The sequence below is a fragment of the Vidua chalybeata genome, chromosome 27 (genome assembly GCF_026979565.1).
Source record: "Vidua chalybeata isolate OUT-0048 chromosome 27, bVidCha1 merged haplotype, whole genome shotgun sequence".
In the NCBI taxonomy this organism is placed as follows: Eukaryota; Metazoa; Chordata; class Aves; order Passeriformes; family Viduidae; genus Vidua; species Vidua chalybeata.
The window spans coordinates 1597015-1623046 of record NC_071556.1 but is presented as its reverse complement, the minus strand read 5'-3'; the positions used below and the strand labels follow the sequence as shown (position 1 = coordinate 1623046).

The window sequence follows — 26032 nt, the reverse complement described above, 5'->3', positions numbered from 1 at the left end:
CCTGTATTGCTCGCAAAAGTGCATCGTAAATGAACTGTAAACGCGTTTCCTCTCCCCGCCCCCGCGCCCCCGGCTCTGCCCGCCCGAGCGGGGCCGGCCCGGAGCCCAACGCTCGCCACCAACGGCCTGACCGAGGGGGACCCGGCGGGGACGCGGGGCGGGGTCGCAAGGAAGAGCAGAATTCGGTAACACTGAAGATGACGGTCAAAGACTGACGACTCAGCACTCTGCACCGAGACTCACTTTAAATTAACTTAAGAGACAAAGAAGCAACAGAAAAAAAATATTCCTCCTTAGCCCACTGCTCTTGAAATTGTCTTCGTCTTCTGACAGCGACGGGTCAGAGTCTGTAGTTGATCCCCATTTCGGACTGGTTATAAACTCAAAGCAAGTGACGCCGTGGGTTTTTCTCTTTTTCTTTTTTTTCTGTTTGACGGACGCAGGAACTTCAGCGAAGTTGGGCTTGGTTCGAGTAAACGGCCACGAGTGGCGGAGGAAAGGACAAGCAGTTTGGGGAGGCCCCGCTCCCCACCTGCGCGTGGGGCGCTGGGGGAGCCCGTCCGGCCCGGCCCCCGTCCCCGTCCAGCCCGAGGGGCCGTTGGCTCCGCGGGTCGAGATCCAGCCACGGCCAGAGGGAGAGGAGCCATCGCTCGCCGCTCCGCCCGGCCCCGGCAGCTCACTTGCGACGCTTGGTGGTTTTCCTCTTCCTTCTCTTGAAGAAACAGCAGCACCTGGAGACAGAGGGACCCGTCAGCCCCGGGGCCACGGCATGGAAGGCGCAGCAGCCCCGGGGTCAGGGAGGACACAAACTCCTCGGTGCCTTGGTGAGCCTCACGTGGGCAGAGCTGCTCCACCGAGTACAGCGCCGGAACATGGCAGGGGCTGGACTGGGAGCACCACAACGGCCACCAAAAGTGACACCTGCCACAGCAAATGGCACCGACCAGGGGAGTGACACTGACCGTGGCACACAAGGCCATGAGCCAGGGCCAGGCAGGGACTGCAGAGAAGGAGCAGTCCCAGATCCATCCATGCAGGATGCATCTGTGCAGGAGCCTTGGGCAAGGTGAGATGGGAAGGACTGGGGTGGTGGTGACCCTGCAGGAACACCCCTTACAGGGTGCCAGGGGACAGCTGGGCTGCTGCTCCCCGGAGGGCACTGGACAAGGCATCCCGGGGCAGCTGCTGACCCCTCCTCCAGCCCAGCACTGGCGAGGGGGCAGCAGGGCTGGGGCCTTACTTTGTATCGTCTGTCACCTCCACCTCGGTGGGGGCTGTGATGGGGGCGTTCGAATGTCCTGCCGTCGGGTCATCTGTGTTCAGCTCTCCATTGGTGGAGCTCATCACCTGGGGGGAGACGAGTGTCAGCAGGGGCAGTCTGGGGGTCTGCAGCCCTTCCTCTCCCGGCAAGCACAGGAGCCACCCAGGAGACCACCCAGCTCTGCCCGGGAGCACCGAGGTGCTCTTCGTGGCAGGACGGTGCCCTCACCCAGACCGCAGTGTTCAGCCTCAGTGCTGAGCTCTCCCCAAGAGCCCCATTGCACAGAGAGCTCTGAGCCCTTAGAACGCCCCTGGAAGGATCCCAGCTCCTGGGAGCCCCTGCACCAGGAGAGGGGCTTGCTGGCAGCCAGCCCCCACTGTGGGTGAGAGACATGGCCTGGGAAGGCTGACAGCTCCAAGGAGCCCTTCCCACAGCTGAGCATCTGGACACACTTCTGCTTTGCAGCACCAAGACTCAGCCCAGTGCCTACCCTGAGGGCTCAGGCATCCCTGAGCTCCTGCCCATTCACCAGGGCAGCAGGGTCAGCCACAGTGCCAGGGCCAGGAGGACATCCAAGCCACCAAGGCAACTGGGAGGTGCCTGAACCACCATCCTGTGCCTGCTGCCCACAGGCAAAGCCAGGAGCTCCCTGGGGATGCGCAGGCCAAACACTCTCCAAGCTGCTCAGCCCCGGCGAGGACCCTTGGCCTTCCCCAGCCCCTTGGAGGAGCTGCCACCCGACAGCCAGTGCCCAGCCAGCACTGACACCAGCCCCTGACACCAGCACAGAGACCCCTGCGCATCACCCCGCAGTGCCGGGCGCAGGCGGAGCACGGTAGGAGGGTTTGCAGAGCAGGAGTGGGGAGGAGGAAGGGGATGAGGGACAGGAGGAGCGAGGCAGAGAATGACCTGGGCCCTCGGAGTGCCCAGCCCACGGCCTGCCTGGCACCACAGAGTGCCCGGCCCTGTGACAGCAACAGCAGGAGCTGTGCCCAAGCCTGGGGCCGAGCAGCAGCAGAGTCACCATGGAGCAGCAGGAACCAGCAAGAGCGGCGGGGACGAAGCAGAGACAGAGGAAGCGGCGCAGGCCCAGCCAGGGGGACCCAGCATGGATGTCCCACCATCCATGCAAGAGGGACCCCCAGGCCAAGGCAGGGCTGAGCGGCAGCGGGCAGGAGGCGGCGAGCACGGGGCTGACGGCGCCAGCACAGGACCAAGGCAGGGCCGCAGCAGGGGGACACGGCCAAGGAGTGCCCGGGAAAGGAGGAGAAGCGGGGCTTGGAGCCAGGGCTCCAGTCAAGGAGGCACAGGGAAGTCCCTGCTCAGATGAGCAGCACTGGGGGCAGAGTGATGCCCACACAGCTGCCATGCTGCAGTGTGCCTGCCATCCATCATCCATCCATCCATCCATCCATCCATCCATCCATCCATCCATCCATCATCCATCCATCCATCCATCCATCATCCATCCATCCATCCATCCTCCATCCATCCTCCATCCATCATCCATCCATCCATCCATCCATCCATCCATCCATCCATCCATCATCCATCCATCCATCCATTCATCCATCCATTCATCCATCATCCATCCATCATCCATCCATCCATCCATCCATCCTCCATCCATCCATCCATCCATCCATCCATCCATCCATCCATCATCATCCATCCATCCATCCATCCATCATCATCCATCCATCCATCCATCATCATCCATCCATCCATCCATCCATCATCATCCATCCATCCATCCATCCATCCATCCATCCATCTCCAACTGCCCTCTAATTCCCCCTGGCAGAACCAAGGGAGCCCAGCAGCCCCTGGGAAGCAGCACCAGCCTCGTCTGCGAGCCGTGAGCATCCCGTCGCACCACAGGGACAGGCTGTGCAGTACGTGCTGCAGCTGGGGCAGGACCCCGGGCTGCGTGGCCCCGGGGCGGGGGAGCGGGGCTGATCCCGGCTCCGCGGGCGGCCACGAGGCCCAGGGTGGCTCCGCTCCCTCCCGCGCCCGCCCCTGCCCCAGGCGCGTGGTTTCATGTACCTGGACGGACCCCCCGAGCCTGCCGGCTGCCAGGTGAGCTCCCAAAGGCTCCTCGGCAGGCTGCCCACCGGCCTGAGGATCCCACAACTCCGTCCCCTCGGGCGGCTGCTCGCGACAGGCAGGAGGAACAGAATGAAAAGAAACAAAAGAAAAGAGGGAGAATGGGGAAGAGAAGGGAGAAGTGGAGGGAAGGGGTGGGAAGAGTGGCAAAGGGAGTCAAGAAAATAAGACATGCAAAAGCAAAAACATGACCGGAGCAGCTCGAGTTGCTGATTGCGGAGGGCGCCCGTGCAGCACTGTCCCGGCGGCTCCCAGAGCGGTCCCTGTGGTGACGACGGGGGTCTGTGTCCCCCTGCCACCTACACACACACCCCCACGGCCAGCCCCACGCAGGGCCACCCCATGGAGCAGGGCCAGCTCCAGCAGGGCTGGTGGCCGTGATTGGGAGCAGGCTGGGGCAGCAGAGCTGGAGCTGCAGCCAGGCCCAGGTGACGCCGCATCCCCAGGACGACGCAGCGCGTGGCAGGGCCTGTGTGGCACGAGCTGGGCCAAACCCTCCCCTGGTGAGCACGGCACGGCCCCACAGCTGCAGGGACACCCTGTGTCCCCAGGCTGGACACTGCTCCCATGCTCCAGGAGCTCTGTGCTTTGCTCTTCCCCCTGCTCTGGAGAAGGGATGTCCAACATGGCATTTCCCTGGTGCTGGGGGCACAGAGCAGACCTTACTGGGATCAAGCTCCCAGAAATGAGCCAGAGGTGATTTGAACATGTTTCCCTCTCCCTAAGGAAGCTCTGCCAGTGAGAGCAGGGGCTGTGCCAGGCTCCCTGTGCTGGGCAGGAGTAGCCTGAGGAGGAGAGAGCACTGCACCCCCTGCTCCAGCCCCTTTGCAGGTGCTCTGCCCCTGAGGGGGTTTGGGAGGACAACGGTTTGTACAGGACTGCTGGAAAACACATGAGGTTTGCTCTTGCTGGCAGCAGTGCTAGAGACACGTGTCCTGCACCAGGGCAGGACAGGCCACAGCACTGGAGCAGTTCGGAGCAGCCTGGCCCCTCTCCCCCACAGCTCTGCCCGATCCCTGCCCCGGGCTGGGCTCCCTGTGCCCTGCCCATTCCAGAACAAAGGCAGCCGCAGCATGGGGCAAAATGCTGCCAAGCTGCCCCACCAATCCTGCCCTCCCTTGTCCCATGTCACTGTCCCATCGATGGAACGGCATCACAAGCAGAGCACTGAGTCACCCCATGGGGACAGTGTCCTTAGCAGAGGTGGCTCAGCCTGCACCAAGCCCTCCCCCACACCCCAGGCTGGACCCTGCCCCTCACCAGCTGATGTCCAGGCCTGACCCCCCAGTCATGCCACAAGTCCCCAAAGTGCTTCCTCCCTCTTCTGCCAGGCCACAGGAACATTGCCCTGGGCCCCCGGCAAGCCACAGGCCCAGAGCTGTGGGAGGGAACTCCTCCCACAGACAGCACTGAGGGAAAACGATGTTCCAGTCCCTGCCACCATCCCTGCTGGGCTCCAGGTCCCTGGAGCTGCAGCCCGAGCTGCCCAGGCCAGGCCCTGTGCCCCAGCCAGGCCGTGCCATTGCTCACCTGGTGTTTGGTGTGTGGCTGTGCTTTGTCTCTGTTCGGGGGCTGCACCTGCACCTCGCTGTGCATCGTGCCAATGGGGGTGGGCTGGGGACACAAAGGACAACGTCAGTGCAGCACCGAGCCCTCCCAACACCCCGCAGCCAGATCCAACCTCTGGCCAAACATCCAAAACCCCCCAGAACCGGGGCCTGGTCACTGCCCCTACCCCTGCCTCAGCAGTGCCAGGCTTGGTATCTGGCTGCAGCGAGCCCAAGGAATGCACCCATGGTAGAAAGTGAGGTGCCAGCTCGGCTGCTGGGGTCCCCTTTGCTCCAAGAGCCTCAAATTCCCGTGTCACAGCCCTGGAGTTGGCGACTGGTGAGGAGGGTGGAGCTGGTCCCCTGGACACAGTGTGTGGCAGGGATGGCTGAGAGCCACCTCCTCCCTGGCTGCTGCCCCTGGTCCCTGGGGTGTCTCACCCTCTGCCCCCAGGCCCTGAGCACTCACCAGAGGTTTCCCTGCCCAGTCGTATTCGTAGTCGAACACGTAACCGTTCCTCTCAAACAAGTCTGTGAAGAGCTTCCTCAGGTAGTCGTAGTCGGGCTTCTCGAAGAAATCCAGGCGCCGCACGTAGCGCAGGTACGTGGCCATCTCCTCTGCGGGGACACGGGGGCTCAGGGGGACAGGGCACAGGGGGCTCGGGGCTGGGGGCTGGGCTGGGCAGTGCTCTCACCTGGGAAGTTCTCACAGAGCACCTCCACCGGGGTGGCTCTTTTGGTGTCACCAATCTTCTGGTACCTCTCCTTTAGTGTGTCGGCCTGGTGGGGACAAGGGGGGTCAGCACAGGGGCTAGGCACTGCCCTGGGCTGTCACACTGTGTATGATTTCTTGGACTCCCTTTCTCAGGTAACTCCTTCCCAGGAAATTCCCTCCCCGGGCAGGTGTGGAGGACAAAGCCCAGGGTTTCCAGGACAGCCACTGTAAGAGCAGCTGGGAGGACACAGGGAGACCTGCAGCTGCTCAGCACTGCAAGGGCCTGGCATGGAGCTCAGAGCTGGTGAGGTGTGAACCCTCCAACACCCCAGGAACCAAACCTTTCCCCCTCCCCATGCCAGGGCAGAGCCACACCCACAGGAAGCCATGCCCAGGGGCAGCAGGAGCTGGCAGTTACCTTGAGGCCTTGCCAAGGAAGGCTCCCACGGAGGAAGTACATAAACATGTGCCCTAATGCTTCCAGGTCGTCCCTGCGGCTTTGTTCTGCATGGAGAAAAAGAGACATGGGTCAGTTCCCACTACAGCCACTGATCCCCCAGATCCTGCAGCACCCCCATGTGTTCTGCCAGCACCCAGAAGAGCAGGAGAGGCAGCCTGTCCCCAGCCCCACCTCTGGCACCCCTGCCCTGCAGTCCCTCCCTTCAGCCAGGAGGCAGGGCTGGCTGCCTGTGCCCACACACCTTTCCCCAGGTGGGTGTTGATGCTCATGTAACGCGCTGTCCCTGTCAGGCTCTTGTGCTCTCGGTAGGGGATGTGTTTTTTGGTCTCGGGGTCAATATACTCTTTGGCCAGGCCAAAATCGATGATGTGGATGGTGTGCTGCCGCTTGCTGCCCGGCCGCCCCACCAGGAAGTTCTCTGGCTTGACATCTCTGTAGATCAGGCTTTTGGTGTGGACGTACTCCATCCGTGTGATCTGGGGCAGAAGGAGGTGTCAGTGCCAGGGCAGACACCCACCCTGCGTCCTGCACGCTCCTGCTCTGGGCCCTGCTCTGGCCACCTGGCCCCTGCTCCCCTCAGCTGGCCCCAGCCCCAAGCGCGGGCACATCAGCTCCTTCCCACCACGGGACACAGCCCCAGGCCTGCTGCACCCTGGGCACACAGTGAGATGCTCTGGGCACACTTAAGATGCTTGTCTGGCTCAGAGAGGGGCTGTGAAGGGGTGGAGAGCTCTCCCTCAGCAGGGAGGGGGCGAGGTCTGGGAGAGCCAGGCTGGGTTGTGCCAGCATCTTCCCCCCATTCCCCAAGGGATGCCCGTGCTGCCTGCCCACAGTGCCCACACACCCCTGCTCCCCAGGGCAGCCAGGGGAGCCGTGCAGGGCTGCAGGGGAGCCGTGCAGGGCTGCAGGGAAGGTGCAGGGGCTGCACTCACCAGCTGGATCGCGATCATCAGGACGGTCTTGAGCGTGAAGGTCCGATCACACAGATCAAAGAGATCTTCCAGGCTGGGTCCGAGCAGCTCCAACACCATGGCGTTGTACTTCCCACAGGGGCCAAAGTAGTAAACCTGAGGAATTCCTTCTGCAAGAGATGGAGCAGAGGCTGTGCAGGGCTGCAGCAGGGCCACGCTGTCACAGCCATGCTACTGCCAGACAGGGACAGGGGCTGCAGAGCAGGGATGTCCTGCACTGCCCTCCCTGCACAGCCAGCCTGGCTCTGCTCGTGGCAGCAGGGGGAAGAAGACAGCTCCATCTGCATCCCTGACTCTGCTGAGGGGGTGGTGGGGGGGAAGAACTAAATCAAGAGATCAAAGATGAGATGAGGCGTCTGTGTAAAACCAGCCTCTCCCTGTGGAGCAGATGGGCAGGAGCTCAAGCTGGGGGTGAAGCTGCAGAGTCACATTTAGAAAGCCTCTCTCCCAGCAGTGCCCCTGGCAGGCAGCTCCCCAGGGCAGCCCAGCCCAGCCCCGTACCTGCATTGCCGAGCTGTTTGTAGAACCGATACTCCAGGTGCAGCTGGGGGGCCCGCGATTTTATGGGTTCCTTGGAGGAGAGAAAGGAGAACAGTTAAGTAGGAAGCAGGATGTTCAAGGGGTCTGGGTGTCAGACACATCTTTCACATGCTGGCAGAAGCTGGACTGAGAGCATTTGGGGTTGGGAGCAACTGGTATAAAATGGAGATGAGGCCTCAGGGGATGATGAGACAAAATCAGCCCATATGGGAGCCAGACAATTTCATCCAGTGAGAGGAAAACATTAATGGGATCAGGTACCAGTGGGGCCACCCTCTCTGCTGCTGGCACTGGCTGAGCACAGCACAGGCCATGGAAAGGGCTGGGAGAGGCACGACTCAGCTCTTCCCTGCCCAGACCTGGATCACCCCTCCTGCAGTGAGGGGTGTTCCCAGACTGCTCTCAATTCCCAGTGGGAACTCCCTCACAGCCCCCCAGCCACCACATCCATCACATCCCAACCCAACACCATGGGAGAAAGGGGAGAAGCCTCCTTCCTAATGGCTGGAACATCCCCCACCCCGACCATGGAGGAACTCCCCGGTTTGACAGCTACTCACCAATTTGATAGCTACGTATTCATTTGTGTAGAGATTCTTCCCTGCGGGTAGAGACACAAAAAAGAGATGAAAAGCAGTCCCTGCATCACCCCCACCACACATCCATCGCTTCCCTGAGGGCTCCTGGGCTCAAAAACATTCTGAACAGGTTCTGCCGCTCCCACAACACCTGAAGGGGCCTCAAGGCATGAGCAGGAGCAGAACCCACTGTGGGGAGTTGCAACATGCCTGATAATTACCCCCAGGTGGGGGATGTGGATTCCTCTGGGACAGGGAGGCTCCTGGGGGCTGGAGCCAAGGCTGATGGGAGGGGGCAGCAGCAGGACGTGACTGGGCAAGGCAGGGACAAGGCTGAGACTTGGTGCTTCTCCCAGCCCCACAGGGCCAGGGGGCTAAGGAGGTGTGCTATTCACACGGAGGGATGGCCAGAGTCGGGGGACACTGAGTTTTGGCCAGTGGGACCCTGCAAAGGGTGGCAGGGAAGAGGGACACCCGGGAGCACTGGTACAGCCAGCAGTGGTCTGAGGGCACCACAGGTAGGTGGCAATCTGTCCCCCATGGCTGGGGTCACTCCTGGGAATGGCACATGCTTGTGCGTACGTGTGTGCGAATCAACCTCATCCCTGGGGATGTTCCTGCCCGCCCAAGGGCACAGGGGAAGCCAGGAGCAGATCCATGGCATGGCCCAGACTGTATGAGCAGCTGAAGGCTGCAGGAAGAGCCCAGGGGAGTGAAGGAGCAGCCGTGGCACCCAGCACCTTGTACAGGATCCCCCAAGAGGGCTCCACACCTGCACAGGACCTTTCACACCATAACCACAAGAAGGCTGAGCTCAGGGTGCCTCCACATCCCCCAAAACCAGGGGGCTGAGGAAAAGGGGACACACCTGGGAAGCAGCAGCACAACCTCTGCCCAGGCCCGTAAAGGCCAAGATTAAAGGTTTGCAGGAACAGCTCTGAGCACTCCCTGTGCCAGGGCCCGCAGGAGCCCAGGCAGGTGGGGGTTAAGGGCAGCAGACTCCAGATCCCAGCGATCCCACTGCCTGGCACGTGGGTATCTGATGGAGCTGCATCTGTCTCCTCGGATTTTCTCCAAGCAATTTGCTTAGGGAACAAGCTCCTCCTGGCGTAAGATTTCATCTGCTCTGACTGCCGCTCTCCACCTGAAGCAGCAATAAATCCTGGCCGGGTGACATCAGAGCCAGCTGCTGAGCGCCACAGTCGGCGGCAGGATTAGGGGAAGAGGGATGAATGGGAGATATTAATGGAGCAGCTCCTCCCAGGGATGGGCTCTGCAGCCAAGGAGGGGCTCAATCCTGCTGCCTTCCTGACCCTCTCCCATCCCAGGGGACCTCTGCCAAGCCACTTTGCTGCTTCTGCATAAAGCAAATCCCTTCACAGCGATTAGGGAGGAAGGGATTTGGGAGGGAGGGAGGGAGGAATGTCTGGCAAACACAGCATGTGCCAGATCCAGGGGGTTTGTCCCATCACGCACTGACATTTCCTGGGGAGCAGGTGGGACGCCCCCAGACCTGTGCCTGGCTCCACAGGGCCATACAGTTCAGTCCAAAACAATCACTGTTGCCTTCAGGGCAGCAACATGGGATCAGAAAACTCACAGCTGGATTTTCCCTGAGGTCAGGCAGGATTTGAAGGGGGGGAAATGTAACATGGCAGGAAAACTGCCAGAGGGACACTGCAAAAGGGACTCAGCAGGCAGGGAGAAGGGATGGAGGCAGGAGAATCCCCAGCAGTGGCATCTGTCCTGTCCCCACCACATAGTGGTGGCTCGCTGGCACGGAAAGCTACCAGCAGCAAGGCTCTGGAGCTGGCAGCATTCTCCCAGCCCAAAAATGAGTCGAAATCATTTGGTACTCCCCTGGTTCAGCCCTTCCTTAGAGGGCTTGGACACAGCTGATGGACAAGATGGGGAGCAGAGACTGGTCAAATCACCACCCTCTGCTTCCCCTTTCTGAATTAAAAAAGGTGCAAATAGCAGAACTGGCCTGTCATGAGATTAATAAACCAAGAGAAAAGAAAAAGCAAAACAGCAAGGAGGGAGGATTCCTTCCATACCAGGGAACTCCCCACTCCAGCTCCTGGAGCCACCTGCTCTGTCCCAGTGTTCACAAGGGGGCAATTTTTACACCCAAAATGTGCCAGAGCCCAGGGAGTGCCTAGGAGGCCTGGAGCAGGCAGGCCTTGCAGCACAAAAGGTGCTTTTGAAAGGAAATAAAAGAGAATAGTGGTGAGATGGGAGGCAGAAAGCAAATATTTGCATTGCAGGGGCCTTTGCCCGGCTCGGTGCCGGAGGTGCCTCCAAACCCAGCTGGCAGCACCTGCAGGATGCAGTGTGTGGGACCAGAACGGGCCGGAGGCAGGAGCAGGCAGCCAGGCCTGGGGCCGGGGTGTGCTGGGTGTGTTAAAGCCAGACCCGGCTCTCTCTGCTCTCCCCTCCCCAGGGATTTGGCAGCAGCGCCCAGCACCTGCTCCTGCACGTCACAACAGCCAGGAGGAGCCCGGCTCTGCGCTGGGCTCCCAGCTGGCTCCCCATCCAAGCAGCTCAGGACCATGGAGTCACAGAATCATTAAAGTGGGAAAAGACCCTTCAGATCACCCCTCTGATCATCAGCCAGCAGCACCATGCCCACGTCCCCAAGTGCCACATTCACGTGTTTTTGAATGCTTCCAGGGTGGTGAGTCCACTCCTACCCTGGGCAGTCTGTTCCGATGCTTCCCAACACTTTCCGTGAAATTTTCTCAATATCCAATCTAAACCTCCCCTGGCCCAGCCTGAGGCCCTTCCCTCTCCTCCTGTCCCTGTTCCCTGGAGCAGAGCCCGACCCCCCCGGCTGTCCCCTCCTGTCAGGAGTTGTGCAGAGCCACAAGGTCCCCCCTGAGCCTCCTTTTCTCCAGGCTGAGCCCCTTTTCTGGCTCCCCCAGCTGCTCCAGCTCCTTCCTCAGCCCCATTCCTGTCTCTGGACATGCTCCAGCCCCTTGCTGTGACGGGAAAAGCGAGCACTGAGGCTGCCCCTTGCCTGTGGCACAGCACAGAGCTGTGTCTGGGCACTGGGAAGGGAATTTGGCTTCCCAGACCTGGGAATGCAGTGGAGGAACAGGGGATGGGGCAGCTGCACACAAAGGCAGCCAGGCCCAGCCCTGCCAGCACTGCAGCTGCAGGGACAGTGGCTGCTCCAGGCCAAGCAACAACAGCTCTGTGAAATGCTGGGCTTTAACACCATCAGAAGAAAAATGTTATTTTAGAGCTTGACCTTCTCTAAAGGAGGCTCTGAACAAGCAGGAGGCAAAGCAAGTCTGAGCAAGGGAGGCAGGAGCAGCAGGAATTGTGTGGGTTCCTCTCTCCCAAAGCCTCCAAAGACACCCGTGTGCCACCTCTGGCACGTGGTGTGTCTGTGGCTCTGACCTCTGGGAGGTGGCTGAGCCCTTGGCCACACTGCAGGTGCTCACAGGGAGGTCTCTGCAGAGCCCAAGACAAGAAGGGTGTCATGAGCAGGGCACTGAGCCCAGACACTTTTTCAGAAGGCACTTTTTGTGGCCCCAGGTAACTCCCTGGGAGTTCCTGGGAGGCTGCAGGACAGGCCCGAGAGCCACAGCTCAGGAGGGCGTGGGAATGTCCCCAGCACCTGCACATGACCCTTCAGCTGGGCCATGGCCCTGGTCCAGCTGCAGTAGTGAGCTGCTCCTGGCTCACACACCGCACACAGACTCACCCCCTGTGTTCTTCCCTCCAAAATCCCGAGTTTACTTTAAAAGAGAATTCATTTCCAGCTTTTAATTTTGAAGGAAAACAGCTGCTGTGGCTCCAAGCTGCCAGCAACAATGCATACAGCAGGCTGGGGGAGAGGGGTGGGCACGGAGAAGCTGCAAGAAGCACATTTTCAGAAGTTTACTGCTGGAAGAACAGAAGCAGCAGCTGCTGCCAGGTCCCCTATCCTTCCCTGGACCCTGCTCTAGGCTGAGGCTGCCCCGGGGCAGCTCCATGGCACTGCCTGGCCTTGGGCCAGGCTCAGGAAGGGGCCCTCAGGGAGGGTGCCAGGACTAAGGGCAGTTCCTGGCTCTGAGGCAGCCTTGCACCAGGGAAGGACCTGCACAGCACCCAGGTGCTTTGGGATCAGTTTTGACCTTTCTGCTGAATGTCTGGGTTTTCCTCCTCTCCCCCTACCCCAGCCCATCCCAAGCACTCCTGAGTAACTGCTAAGAGGAACCTGCTCCAACAAACCCTCTTTGTGAGTGTGCTGGTTCCACTTTTGGGGCACAGGGAGCTGGCAGGGCTGCAGCTCGGCTGTGCCCAGTGCCAGGGCACACGAGCCACCAGCCACACTCTGGTCACCCACTGCCATCAGCATCCTGCTGCCTTGTGTTTCAGAGGGCAGCATCCCACCCTGGCAGGGAGTGGGGCTGGCTGTGGGCAGCACGTGGGCAGGGGGAGCTCAGGGGGCTGCAGGCAGCAGGCACTGCCCTGGGATGCTCCTGCAAAGCCCCACAAGGAGCTGGGCTGGCGCTGGACCACAGCTGGAGGCTGGCAGGGGGAGGGATGAGCACTCACCAGCTCAGGGTGAAGCTCCAGGACATAACAAGGCAACAGGACGCAGCATCTGCACAACATAAACCTGCCCCTCTGTGCCAGAGGGCTGGGGCAGCCACCCTGCTCCAGCTCCCAGCCCAGCTCTCCAGTCATGCTGGTCCAGTGCAGAACTGGCTGGCAGCACTGCCAGACTGGGACTGACACCACGTCCCTGCATTGCCTGGGATGCCAAGGCCAGCAGGGACAAGGAGAAGCAGGATCCAAATGCACAGCCCTGGCAGCCACAAGTCCTGCCCACGTCATTCCCCTTCTGGCTTCCCACAAGTGCCTTATGCCAATGGTTTTTAAATATTTCATCTTTAAACAGATCACTTGATTTTGGACACCTCCTACATGGGTGGACATTTGTCTCTACCTGGGGCAGCTGAGCTGAAGCACCCTAAGGACAGATCACCATGTGCCCCTCGGTGTGGTGGAGAAATAAGGCAAAGTGGTACCTTTTTGGGGAAGACAGTGTCCCCTTCCTCCCTCCCCACCACTGGGAGCTGGGGGAGTCACCTCCAGGTACATTTTTTCAGGGTCTTGTGGCCTTTGTTATGAGAGGAAAAAGGCCAAAGAAGATCTGGGAGCTTTTAAATACTGAGCTGCAGTTTGGCCTCTAAAGCCTTGAGGACTGAATTCTCTATTCCCAGGGGAAAGCTGAGTGCCCAGCAAGAGCTGGGGAACATCCCTGTTCATGCCACCACTTCACAGCAGGAGCCCTCTGGTCCTTTGCCATTCATCTGCAGTTGGAGGAATCCCTAAATCCAGAAAGCATTCCTGAGCCCTGATGCAGTTCGAAGGCACACCTAAGGAAGAGAGATGTGATTTTAGGAGAGGAGCCACATAGCTGTGGCTTCCAAAGCCATGGTGAGATCTCGTGCTCAGGCCTGTAGCATGTTATGGCCAGGCACTGCAGGGTGTGACAGAGCCAAAAAGCCACGTGAAGGGACTAGAAGCTTCTCTTGCTGGTGGCAAGGACAAACTCTCACTGTGAGAATCGACCACTGTGGAGCCCTGGAGCGAGAGCTCGCTGCTTGTCCCTGCAGCCACGAGCAAACCGAGCCCAACTGCTCCCAGGTCCCTGCAGCAGCCTCACTGTCAGTTTGACAGACATCCCTCAGATCCATGTGAGACTCGTGTCCCCTCGCTGCTGCCCCTGGAAAATAAGGGGGAGGCCAAGGTGGGGGGGTGTCACACTGACCCTCAGCATTGAGCACGGCAAAGCAACACAGCCCCAGCCTCCTGCCTAGAGCAGGATCCTGGGATCCAGCTCACCCAGAAACACAGATCCACTGTGGAATGCTCAGTGCTAAGCAAGGAAAAGGAGGTGCAAGGACACAGGTGGACCCTGCACAGCTCAGGGCTCTCTGCCCACTGGCCCAGCAGGGAGGCACTGGCAGCAGGAGTGTCCAGATCCACCCGGGGAACTGAAAGGAGCAGCTGGTGCGGCAAAATCCCCCAGTGCCTCTCCTTCCACGAGCCCTGGGTCTGGAGGAAGGCTCAGAGCTCTTCATGACAGCGGGAGAGACAGCTGAACAGGGAACTGCTTGGCTGGATTTTAACCAGAGCGTTTCCCCAGCTCTGCAATTACGGCGATCCCGCCGGGAAGTGCGGGGACGGGACGAGTGAGCCTGGCACCAGCCAGTCTGTCACGCCGGGAAGAGCTGACATTAACTCCCCACACAGGGAGGTGGGAACTGACCTCACCCCAGCCAGGGCTGCCACGGCTCCCCCTGGGGCCCATGGTCAGGGCAGGTTTAGCTCAGAGCTCGGTTTGAGAAGGTGGTGCTTAAAATACCACGGAGCACCAGCAGCCTGTGGCTGTCACAGGCTCTGGGGACTGCTTCTCTTCCCTCTTCCTAGAGCACAAGCCCCTTCCCAAAGCACTCACAGCCAAGCTGGCAGGGACTCCACCCACACATTCCTGGAGACATCCGGACTGTGCTGCTGGCACAGAGGTGCCTGGCCCTGCCAGACCACTCCCAGCTGCCTGATGCCAAGCAAAGAGTTAACAGCTTGCTGAAAGTCTCTGGGGATATTCCCAGTCCTGGGAGAGGAGCAACCTCCCCACCCTCCAAACAGGAGTTTGCTTGAGGAGTTTCCTGATAAACTTGGTTCAAAATGGAAAGTGACTATGGAAGATGCTTGGGTTTTATTCCTCCCTTTCTCTGACCTGTAGAGAATTTCAGGAGAGTCTCTCAAACAACCAGTTTCAATAACTGAAGAATTTACCCAGGATAACATCAGGATTCCCCTCCCTAGATGTTTGTCCCAGCAGAGTGAATGTCCCTCAGACCCCCATGCTCCATCCCTTGTCCCAAGGCACAGCGAGAGGGCAGCACCCAGAGCACAAGTGGGGTGAGATGTGAGATTTGGTGAGCACACAGTGGCATCTCCTGAATCCTTCCTCACTCAGTGCTCCTGGATTTGGGGGACACACAGATCTCCATGGCCACCACCACTTACAACAGACAGATCCAGCCTGTAGTGTTCTCCCTGACAGACCCAGAGAGCAACAGGCACGGGAGGAGATGGCAAACACCTCTGCAATCAGTCCTTTGAGCTGGGATGGGCCTTGGTAGATCAAGCACAGCGTGAAAGGATGAAGGAAGTGGAACCTCTGTGACAGAACAAGGGCTACCTGCAAGGGGCAACGCTTCGACTCTGCGTGGCTGGTCAGCACCCCAGTGCCCATGGCCACAGCCTGTGCCAGCTCCTCCTGCTGCAGGAGGAGGATGCCAGGGCGATCCTGGCAGCAGTGGGTACAGCGAGGACAGAGATGACCCTTCTCACCTAGACGGAGCTCCCCGAAATTGCCGCATCCAATCTTCTTGCCGACACGGAAGTTGGGACCCACCATTAAGACTCCCGAGTTGGTTCCAGCACCCCGGCCTCCATGACCACTCCTTCCTCCACCTGTCTTGGACATTCTTTTACCTTCCTCCAGCTCCCCTTTCCCTCCTCTCTTATCAAAATCCATAAGTTTGTGATACCCCGGCCTCTCCACGGTTACGCTGCTGCCATACAAATCCCAGAGCTGCCGAAAATGGAAGGGGGAGGAGGAAAGAAGCAGGGTTCCTCTTGGTTAATACACCATCCCGGTGAGCGGTGGGAGGGCGGGGTCTGGAGAAGGAGGGGTAAGAGGCCGTCCACGGGTGCTGGGCTACTGAAATGTTAGTGCTTCCCAAGGTCCCGCCGGGACTGTCATCATCGCCGCTCACAGGGAGTTCTTTGGTGGAGAGAACATCCTGCAGACAGGGTCCTCCCAGCGCAGCTCCTCGGTGTCCCAGCTGTGCAAAAGGAGAGGCAGAAAATCAGTATGAGAAGGCAAAGGACAGCAGAGAGCTGTAGGCTTTGGGTTCCTCAGAGTCCCTCCAGCACCTTCCCTGCAGACAGATAATTCCTACAGCAATGACAGTGCTGCAGTTGAGGGGTGGGAGATGCTGGGATAAACATCAGGTCCCAAAGTTCCCCATGCCTGAGATGTTGGTTTAAATAAACAAACAAATGATTTTTAAAACCGCTTGGTCAGCCAGAGGTGAAATGGTTGATGAGTGTCTCCATGTTGGAGCCAGCCAAGAGTGATGTGGGGGCAAAACTGTCCCCATGGGGAAGGGCTGCTGGCAGCTTCTGGAAGCATTCAGAGGCACCAGCCAGGGACTCTGAGACCCCAAGAGCAGAGGACACACGTGAACTCAGCATTATGGGCACACCATGCCAGGCATGGGGCTGCCTGTGGAGTGAAAATGATTTCACCTGGCTGGGAGGGTCCCTGTGGATCCAGGGGCAGGGGCCAGTGGAGTTGGAGCACCTCCCACTCCAGCAGCAGTCTCTGCTGTGGTGGGTCAGGATCCTGTGCCAGCAGCCCTGCCCAGGACGGGGTTCCTGGAGAACAGCCACACTCAGGGCACCCACCACAGCCCACCTGGGCTAAGGGAAAACACCCACTTGGCAAACAGGAACTTACTAACATCCCACTGCCTCCTCCTCTGCTCTTATCAACCAATCTTGATTTTAATTGCAAAGTTGGGAGCGAGGCCCCTTGGTTGCAGCCTGGGCCAATGCTGTGACACTGGCCAGAGCAAAGGATGCTCGTGGCAGCGTGTTTGCTCAGGGGTGCAGCACCTTGCCTGCCTCGTGTGCTCCCAGTGAGGCTGCTGGAAAGCCCCGTGCTGCTGGGGGGGGTTATCTGGGTTCCCCTCAGCTCCCACAAACAGGCAGCAATCAGCTCAGTCCCCTGAACCAGGGAGCTCCACCTCGTGTGCACAGTCCTGCTCATGGCAGGGCTGGATGAGGCGACCTTTAAAGGTCCCTCCAACCCAAACTATTCCACGATTCCACGACACTGGCTCCACACACATCCCTGTGCAGCTGCCTGACCTCACATGGGTACAACAGCCCAACATCAAGGTCAACCAAAGCCTTGCTTCCTTCTGGACACAAGCCTGGGATGAAAAGAACCATGGACCTGCTCTGTGCTCAAGGAACCAGGTGCCCAAGAGGGAACTGCTCTCTCCCTCCCTCCAGCATTCCACCAGTGGGACTCCCCTGCACTGGGGAGGGTCAGGCTGGGTTCCTCCTCACTGGGGTGTCCGTGTGGGAGGCAGGAAGGACAGCCAGGAAGCTAAACACAGACAGAGGGGTCAAGCAGGATCCGGGCACACACCAGGAGAGCACATGAGAGACCCACACCTCCATTTCCCCCGCTGCTCTGGTTCTGCTCCCAGCTTGACCCTTGCCAACCTCCTACCCCTCCTTTACCCTCCCTCCTCCCCACCTCTCTCTGCTCCTCTCCAGGCCCCTGTGACACAACTGAACGCTCCCAAGAGCCCCCAGTGCCACAGACTCCTGCTGACCCCGTGGGTTATCCAAGCAAACCCCCTCCTCCAGCTCCAGGAAATGAACACACTGCGAGCTCTGATGCTTGGCCAAACCCTGTAAAACTTTTTATTGGCTCTCAATAGCTATTAATAACAAAAAAAAAAAAAAAAAAAAAGCTTCTCATGCTCAAGGGTACACAGAGGGAAATGTGGGAGCTCTAAGAGCAACCCAGGGAAAAAGACACCAAAGCCAGAGCTCAGCAGGGGGAAGGACTGGCTGTGCAAGGGTCCAGGGGCAGGACAGCCCCCAAGGGGGGCTCCCAGGCCCCTCCTGACACCAAATCCTCACTCTCCTCAGGATCCTGGCACACTGCCACTGCTCTCCAGGAGGCACCAGAGCTGTTTGATAGGTGCAGAGTGCTGGGGTGCCACTTGTGGGACCTGCCTGTTCAAGCACAGGAGAATAAGGCTTGCATGCATCATGGGAGCCCCCTCCTGCCCCCACAGGCTCCAGCCTCCACCCAACACCTCTGGAGCACCCCTAGAGCACAGCAGCCTGGCCCTCCGAGGCCACCTTCAGCACACCAACAACCGGGGACCATCCTGCTGCACCCAGCACACCTCAGCCAAGGGAAACTGAGGCACGGGGAGCCTTCCAGCTCTCCCAGGGCTGGGCAGCCACGGGCTGGCTTCTGCCCTGGTGCTCCCTTCCCCCAGCAGCGTGTCCGTGCCAGCAGGAAGCGGGGTGGGAGCGGCAGGAGCAGGGCTTCCCTGCGCTTTGTTCTGCCCCAGCCCCGAGCACGCACGGCCCACACGTGACATCCTGCTCATTCTTCGCTCCCCCAATGATTTCCGCTCCGGGTTCAGCACATGGTGCTGCCCTCCCGACCTCCTCATGCTTCTCCCACCTCCTCAGGACACCGGGAGCCATTCCCCCAGGGCCTCCCAGCTCCCAGAGCAGGCAGCTCTCACCCGGTGTTTTGGGAGCTGCTTTCCCTGGACACGGCTCCAGCCACACGCTGGGAAAGGGGAGCAGCTGGTGATGCACGGGCCCTGCTGCAGCTCCATAACCTGTTTTCCTTCTGAATCAGACCTTTATGCTCAGTCCCAGGGGATTCCAGGCCCAGACTGTTTGCACAGAGTCAGGCGGCCGACAGCCAGAGCTCAGGGAGCTCCAGCCCCGGCGCTTGGGATTATTTTCTTTGAAGAGTTACGGGCCAGCCTCTGCAAGGGAATTTCAGACAATGAAGTGAGGCAGAAGGGAAAAATTAAATCCTGTTTCCTGTGAACACAGGGAGACTGTGCTGCCCTTTCCCAGCCCAGACAAACGCAAGGAGCAGCACAGCACAACGCTGGTCCTGCCTGCGGAGCCTCAGGAGCAGCTCTCCTGGAGGGGCCCAGCTCCAAACTCCAATTTCAGGCATCTGGGCCAGATTCACACCCAGTGAGGCCACAGCCCAGCCCCCATGCTGGGACTGCCATGCTGCAATTCCCCCTTTCCCAAGCTGGGCAGTGAGAGCAGCAGGAAATCCCTGAACCAAATCCATGTGAGTCAGGCCAGGGCAAGTGATGCTCCCTCACACTCTGCCCACCAGCCTCCCCCGTGGATGAGCCAAGGGCTAGAAGGAATTGATTTTCTCATCCCAGGAGTGCCAAGGAGTCCACAGTGGCTCCCTGGACCTCGGGACAAAAGCAAGACCCACCTCTGTGCAGTGTCAGTGATTGCTCAGGTTTTCCACCCTGCGCCATAAAGGGATCACTGGCCTTTAAAATTGAGAACAACCTAATTAGAAACAGAAACTTTTGGTAAAATCCCAGGACTCCCACTGCTCCGGAGCAAAAAAACCCGTGTTTGTTAAAACACAGCAGCCTTTGGACAGGCAACAGGGACCCAGACCTGACCCATCCTCCCCAGGCAGCAGCACCATGGGGGAAGATTCCCTGTATAAAACTGATTTCACAATGTTCCATTTTGCACAGGAATCCTCTCCCAAAAGGTCACAGCGAGGCAAACAGCCTCAGGAAAGCACCTTCTAGGCTGGATTTGTTGGCCTGGAATCAAATCTGATGCAAGATGAGACTAAGAAAACTTGTTTCTCTCTTTGGGAGGGAGTGGAATAAATAAAGAAAAAAATGAATTGTCCTGAAATTTGGCAGAAGAAATTCCAAAGCAAGCTGTGGTCTTAAAGCAAATAAGCAGTGCCCTGTGGTGTTTACAGTGCCAGTGTCCAAACCAGGGATCCTGGAAGGGAAACAAGCTGCAGGCAAGTGCCTCAGCACCCCCAAAACAGAACCCCAGAAGCACTGAAAGTGCCATGAAAATGGGGCAAGCCCACACACCCTCTGATTCCCAAAGAGGGAGTTCACAGTGCTTTTGTTGAAACATTGGGTCCTTTTTCTTTGCCATCTGGTTTTAAGCAGGTCAGAGCTGCTCCAGTCACATTTACAAGCTTTTCCCTGCAGATGTAAGGGTGAGAAAAGGGGAATTGGGGTTGGGGGGAGGTTTTTTTTTTTTCCCTTAAAACAAGAAAAGCTGCAGTTCTAGTGCTACCCCTTGTCTTTGTGACTTGGACCAAAATATCAAGGCTCGGGAAGTTCCTGCCCACATTTGCAAGTATAAGATGCTGAGGAGTTGTATTTTTAAGAATTTCTTTCCTGTAGAATGAAACCCTGTGGCTGCCGAGAAGGCACTTGTACAAACCATCTGGGGCACATTGTTCTCAGCCCTTTATATGAACACACACACCGTGTTCCTGGCCAAAAGAGGTTACAGCTAAACGGGGCAAGACAAAAGAGGGGAAGAAGAGGAAAAAAATAGCAGCCTGGAGCAGGGAAGTGGCTGGTGAAGGTCAGGGAGCAGGTCCATGGTGCTGCTCGGAACAGGGCCCAGGTGTCCTGGAGCAGCCATGCCCTGGGTGCTGCTCCCTGAGCCCCACCAGCCTTTGGGATGGTTCTTGGAGCTGGTTTCCCCATGTACTCTTCACTCCGTGAGCAGAAGGGAAACACAGCTGCATCCAGATGAAAGAGAAAGGAAAGCTTCTTGAGAGCACAAAGAGAAAAGCCCTTGACACTCTGAAGCTCCAAGTACAGATCACTGCCAATTAAAGGCTAAAAATAATCACAAATACCCCAATGTCCCAAAGGATGACCCATCAGCTGACTCCCAGTGCAAAAATCCAGACCAAAAAGCAACCAGTGGCCTTACACAGCTGAAACCAAATCCCAATAAATTCTAAAAGTTAAGAGGCTGAGCTTACAGGAAGATCAAAAGTCTTAAAACAAAGCAAAGTCTTAAAACATCTTTAAGAGTGAGCTACAGACGGTCCCAAATGATGTCTGCAAGGGTTTGTTGTTAAACACATGTTCCAGCCTGCAGAGCTGCAGCCAGCCCTGCTCGTGATGGAGCAGGGAAAGCTGTGCCACACAGAGGTGTCCCAAAATAGGGAGTCATGGAAAGCCTCAGCAGGCTTCCCATGGGAGCCCTGCAATGGGTACAGCCAAGCTCACAGGGTTGGGTCACATCAAGTTTCTCATCCATCAAAGTTCCCAAATCCCTCTCTCCAGGACTGATCTCCATCCATTCTTTATCCAGCCTGTGTTTGCGCTTGGGATTGTCCCAGCCCACGGCAGGACCTTGCACTTGGCCTTGTTGAACTTCATGAGTTTGGCACAATCCCACCTCTCCAGGTCCCTGTGGATCCCCCATCCCTTCCCTCCAGCATGTGACTGCTCCCCACAGCTCTGTGTCACCAGCAAACTTGCTGAGGGTACCCTCAGTCCCACTGTCCATGTCACCAGCAGAGATCTAAAACAGCACCGGTCCCAGTACCAACCCCTGAGGACACTACTGGTCTCCACTTAGTGTGACCTCCAGCCAGTTATCCACCAAGTGACCACCCAACAGGCTCCAGAGAGATCTCCTGAGCTTCCTCCACCCTTGGACACTCTCCTCCGAGCTGGGCATAGCAGTTGAACAGGCTGGAACTCAGGTCCATGGGATGTGCTGTTTGGAGAAAACTCATCCTGACCCCACGAGGAAGTTTCTTCCATGGGTTTGAGAGGCAGAGGGGCTGTGCAGCCCCCGGAGCTCATTCCACCTTGGACCTCCACCAGCAACACATCCAGTCACAGGAGATTCAAGCAAACCTACCAGGACAGCAGAACATTCCTTATAGCAAGGGAAGACAGGCTTCCTCTGGCCCCATTTCTTCTGGGTCCCTCTGAAAACAGGAGTTTCAGTGCTCTGACTGAGGAACTCCAGGAAGCTGGTGGAGATGGGAGCTGTGGATGTGAGCACCTCACATCCAGAGCTCTGAGAGCTGTGCTCACCCTGTCGGGATGGAGGACGAGCTGCACCACTCTGGGGACAGCACCTGTGGAAGAGCTGAAGCAGCAGGGCAAGGGGTGAAGGTGCCTTTATCCATCCCAGAAATTCCCTTAAAAAGGGAAGCAGCCACTTTCCCAGCTGTTTCTGCCAAGTGCAGCCACAAAAACATCAGAACACAGTTGAGTTCAGAAGCAATGGCACCCCAGCCTCCTCCTGATCTCCAACCCTTTCTCCAGCTCCAGCGAGGCAGGAGCCAGCACAGCTCTGTTTACTCCTCTTGCTCCTTTGTAGATGGTGTTGGTGTCAGCACAACAGGAAGCTCTTGTTAAATAGTTTGTTACTTAACTGCTGCTGCAGGGCCACCCGGGAGCCCGTGAGTGTTCTGAGAGCCAGGGAGCCTCGCAGCTCAGCTCCAGGGATTTCAGAGCTCTTGGCTCTGCCACCCTTTCCGTGGTGGTTTGGGTGTGCACTGAGCCCCTGGCCCTTCACATCCCGCCTGTTACACTGGGATAACTTCCCTGCATCCACCTTCTCCATTTAAGGTCCCCAGAGAGATGTCTGGCTGTTTTTCAGCTTTTGAATGGTGCTGAGAGCTCAGCAAGCCCCCCCCCTGCCTGCTTCAAAGCATCTGGAGAGACAAGAACCCAGAACTGAAGGAACTGCTCCACCAGACAGGAACAGCATCCTGTGAAACCCACCCACCCCACCTGTGCTGCTGCCTGCACACAGGCTGGGCAATATCCAATGGTCACAAATCCACTGTTTGGATCCCCACAGCCAGCTGGTCCCACAGAGCAGCCCCCAGCCCACCTCCCTGACCCTGCTGTGTCCCTCATCCCCCAAACACAGAGCCAGGCTCATCCATGCGGTGCCACCAGGCTGAGTCATTGATGACATGGCAGACACAGCTCTGTCACCACTGCCACTGCACCAGGAGTGTCTGAAGCACTGACAGTGCCGGCTGGTTCCCTCTCAGTAAAAAAACCCAGCAGGGTTTCATACTAGTGCCCCAATATTAACAATTAAGAAATCGGTGGGCAGTTTGTCCAAAACATGCTTTTTTTTCCATCCAAAGTCTTTCTTTAAAAGAAGACAAGAATAAAGCTGAGGCTAATGTTTCCACCAGAATTTCTTCCAGTGTTCAGAGGCAAAAAAAAAAAAAACCCAACAGAAACAACCAACCCACAAAAACCCTGAACTGTGGCAGCAAAGCGTTTAATCCAACATGATTCCAGCATCCTTGTTCCAAACCTCTCCTCCCTTCCTGGCTTCCCAGCTCTTTACTGAGAACACAGTGAGGAGAGAGGATCACACCCAGCTCCCAGAGCAGTGGGCACAGGGCACTCCTGGCACCTCCAGCCCAGCCAGTGCCCCACAGCCAGGATCTGGCCCTCCCCTTGCATGGCCCCAGGGATTGACACAGCCAACAACACTCCCAGCACCAGAATTAAAACCATAAATCCACTCTCAGAGCAAACAATCAGACACACCATCACCTCCAGCTGCACTGGTAACACAGAACAAACAAAAATTACTTCAGCCAACGAGACAGGAACGTGCTGAGCCTGCCAGAAGTTACCACTTGCAGGTGCTGCCCTGCTCCCAGCACAGGCCATTACTCAGCCCCAACACCTCAGGGTTTCACCCAGGTATCCATCCACAGCTCTCAGCCACGTCCATAAAAACATCCAAGGCACAAAAACACCAGGATGAAACAAAAATCATTAAAAATAATTTAAAAAATAATAAAGCATTTGGGTTTTTCCCTAGAGTTAAGCTGTGCTGTGAAGAAGATGGATTTTTCTTTCTGGCTTCCTTTTCCTGCTCTCACGTCTATCAAACTTTTCTCTAAATTAGAAATGTTCTCTTGTTACTGGCTATTCCCTTCCCCAGGAGACTGTGAACTCTGGTCAGCTCTAAACCTACAACAAATCAAGCTCCAAATTGTTTCAAAGTTATTTTCTCCCAGCCTCTGAACCCAAATATGGCTTTTTAATGGATTGCTATGAATTTTCAATTTTTTTTTTAATGTTTGTGCCACATCATTCCCTCTGTAACAATGAGGAGAGCAGAGTTTCAACAAGGCAGCAGGGAAATACTTTTGTTGAAGGGGGGTTATGCTTCCCACCTCGGAGTCTCCCCCACAAACAAATTCTCACAACACACCAGTAATGACTTGTGTGTGGTTTCACAGAGATCTCTGAAGGACACCAGGTGACATACACACCCATCAGGCTGCCTTAAAAGCAAAATCTCAGCTGTTCCTCAAACTCCAGCCCAAGCTTCCCAGGCTCCTGCAGCCCATGAGCTGGGTGTGCCCACGGACCCTGAGCGAGCACAGTGTCCCCCAGTGCAAGGGCTCCTCAAGGGAGTGGAAGCAAAACTGAAACTGTTCTCCAAACACAACAGAATTAAAAGAGAAGTAGAAGATGGGGGCAGACCACCAGTAGCAGAGTTTTCAGTTTCCAACGGAACCACAGGGCACCACTCAAGAGCTGCTGTGAATTCCCTACACTGGTGAGATCCTAACCCAAAAAATTTCCTCCTCTCGAGATGAGCACGGAAGGGCTGCATAAGCCATGTGCCAGAACACCCCTGGAGCAGCAGCTGGAGAACTTCACCCCAAACTCTCACTGCTCACACCCCAGCTCAGGGCGGATGAGGATCCCTGCCTGGCAGCGGTATGTGCGCAGTGTCAGCTTTCCAGCAGCAGGTCAGCAGGAGTCATTTTGCACCCAAAAATATCTGAGGAGGCACCAGGTTCCTCTTCAACCAACAGGAGTGGGACTGTTTGATGAACATTTGCTCCCTGCACACACGAGCAGAAAGAAATCAATGTGCTTTGGACAGTCCAAATGCAGAACTCAGATACGCAACATCCAAATTCAGAACAACCCAGATCTTCATGTTTTTGAAACCACCCTGCAGAGTAAGGGCACTTCTAAATCTCTTAGCAGCCACAAAAAAAACCTCATGAAGCGCCTCCACTCCTATGAGCTGCCAATTCACTCCCAGTCCAATGCACAATTTCACTCATTTCCTTGGATCCTCATCCAAAGCAGCTACACCTGGATGGAAAATATTAAACTGTGCTCCACCAAGGAGCCGGAAATACCACACTGGAAATTTCAGCAGCGGCACAGGAACCAAGCAAAAAGCTGAAAATACTTCTCTAGGAAAAATAATAACAGTAAATACACACACGCTAAAATAAGACCAGATCTGAAAACTAGTCTGGAAATAACAAACCCAGCCCAAGACAGACAAACCCATCCATGAACCAAGTGCCCAAGAGAGTTGATTCACCTTTTTGGGTTCATCAGGCACAAATTTAAACTGCCAGCTGCAGAATTCAGAACCAGAAAACACACTGAAGCTCTACAAGAAATGACTTGAAAGGAAGCAGCTTTTTGGTTGACTTTACAGACCCCACAAAAGGTCTGCATTTTGTTTTACACCTTTTCTAACGTGACTGTGCCCAACAAAGCCCAAGTTCTTGGCCCTGCCCATCTTGAGACCCATTCCCGTTGTCCCCATGTGGGATCCACTTCATGGAAACAGGAGGAACACCAAAGCACTGCGGGTGGTGGGAGTGCAAAACCCCTGATTGCAGGAGGGAGACAAGGAGCAATTGGTACCTGGTTCCCACCTTACCATCCAGCCCTGCCATGATGCCTCTGGGATGTTACCATCACCTTCCGCTCCAGCATCCCTTCTCCATGACCAGCAACAGCATTCCTCGGGGCTGCTGGGCCAGGAAAAGTTCAGGCATGGAGCTGGAAGATGTCAAGATAAGCAAATGACCCAGCTCTAGCCCACTGCCCCAGTGCTTGCGGCAGTGTCACTCTGGTGTCCCTGCTCACATGGGACAATTTCTGTCTGGGGAACTGCAACTTGCTTTGCTCTTACCGTAAGAGGAAGGGCCCAGGTAGCAGGCAGGTAAGCAGAGCAGGAAAGTTCCTTCTGAACAACAAAGGCACAGGTTTGCTTTCTGCCCGCGCAGCAATTCTGCAGAATCTCTCACCAGTCCAACGCAGAAAAGGCCAATTAGGATGTCAAACTGGTTTCGGTTTTACTAAGCCAGAGTTTGTAGCACTGGAAGAAAGGAAGTTCACTATGGACAAAGCCAAGTCTCTGG

General features: G+C 57.1%; 1 protein-coding gene across 3 annotated transcripts in view; it reads right to left on the bottom strand.

The window, feature by feature from the left end:
- Positions 1–228: 228 nt before the first annotated feature.
- CSNK1G2 (casein kinase 1 gamma 2) overlaps positions 229–26032 on the bottom strand; it is a 41897-nt gene continuing 16093 nt past the window's right edge. Inside the window, exons 2-13 of one of the 3 annotated variants that reach the window (XM_053965793.1) lie at positions 25804–25989; positions 15541–16037; positions 8161–8201; positions 7562–7631; positions 7022–7170; positions 6331–6565; positions 6048–6133; positions 5610–5694; positions 5384–5532; positions 4898–4981; positions 1241–1347; positions 229–731 (exon numbers count right to left, since the gene is read on the bottom strand). In XM_053965793.1, the coding sequence (XP_053821768.1) occupies positions 677–731; positions 1241–1347; positions 4898–4981; positions 5384–5532; positions 5610–5694; positions 6048–6133; positions 6331–6565; positions 7022–7170; positions 7562–7631; positions 8161–8201; positions 15541–15727 (1248 nt within the window). In that variant the 5' untranslated portion in view covers positions 15728–16037; positions 25804–25989 and the 3' untranslated portion in view covers positions 229–676. Of the gene's footprint in view, positions 732–1240; positions 1348–3307; positions 3413–4897; positions 4982–5383; positions 5533–5609; positions 5695–6047; positions 6134–6330; positions 6566–7021; positions 7171–7561; positions 7632–8160; positions 8202–15540; positions 16038–25803; positions 25990–26032 lie in introns of all 3 variants that reach the window. The other 2 variants (XM_053965794.1, XM_053965792.1) reach the window with 2 other exon arrangements.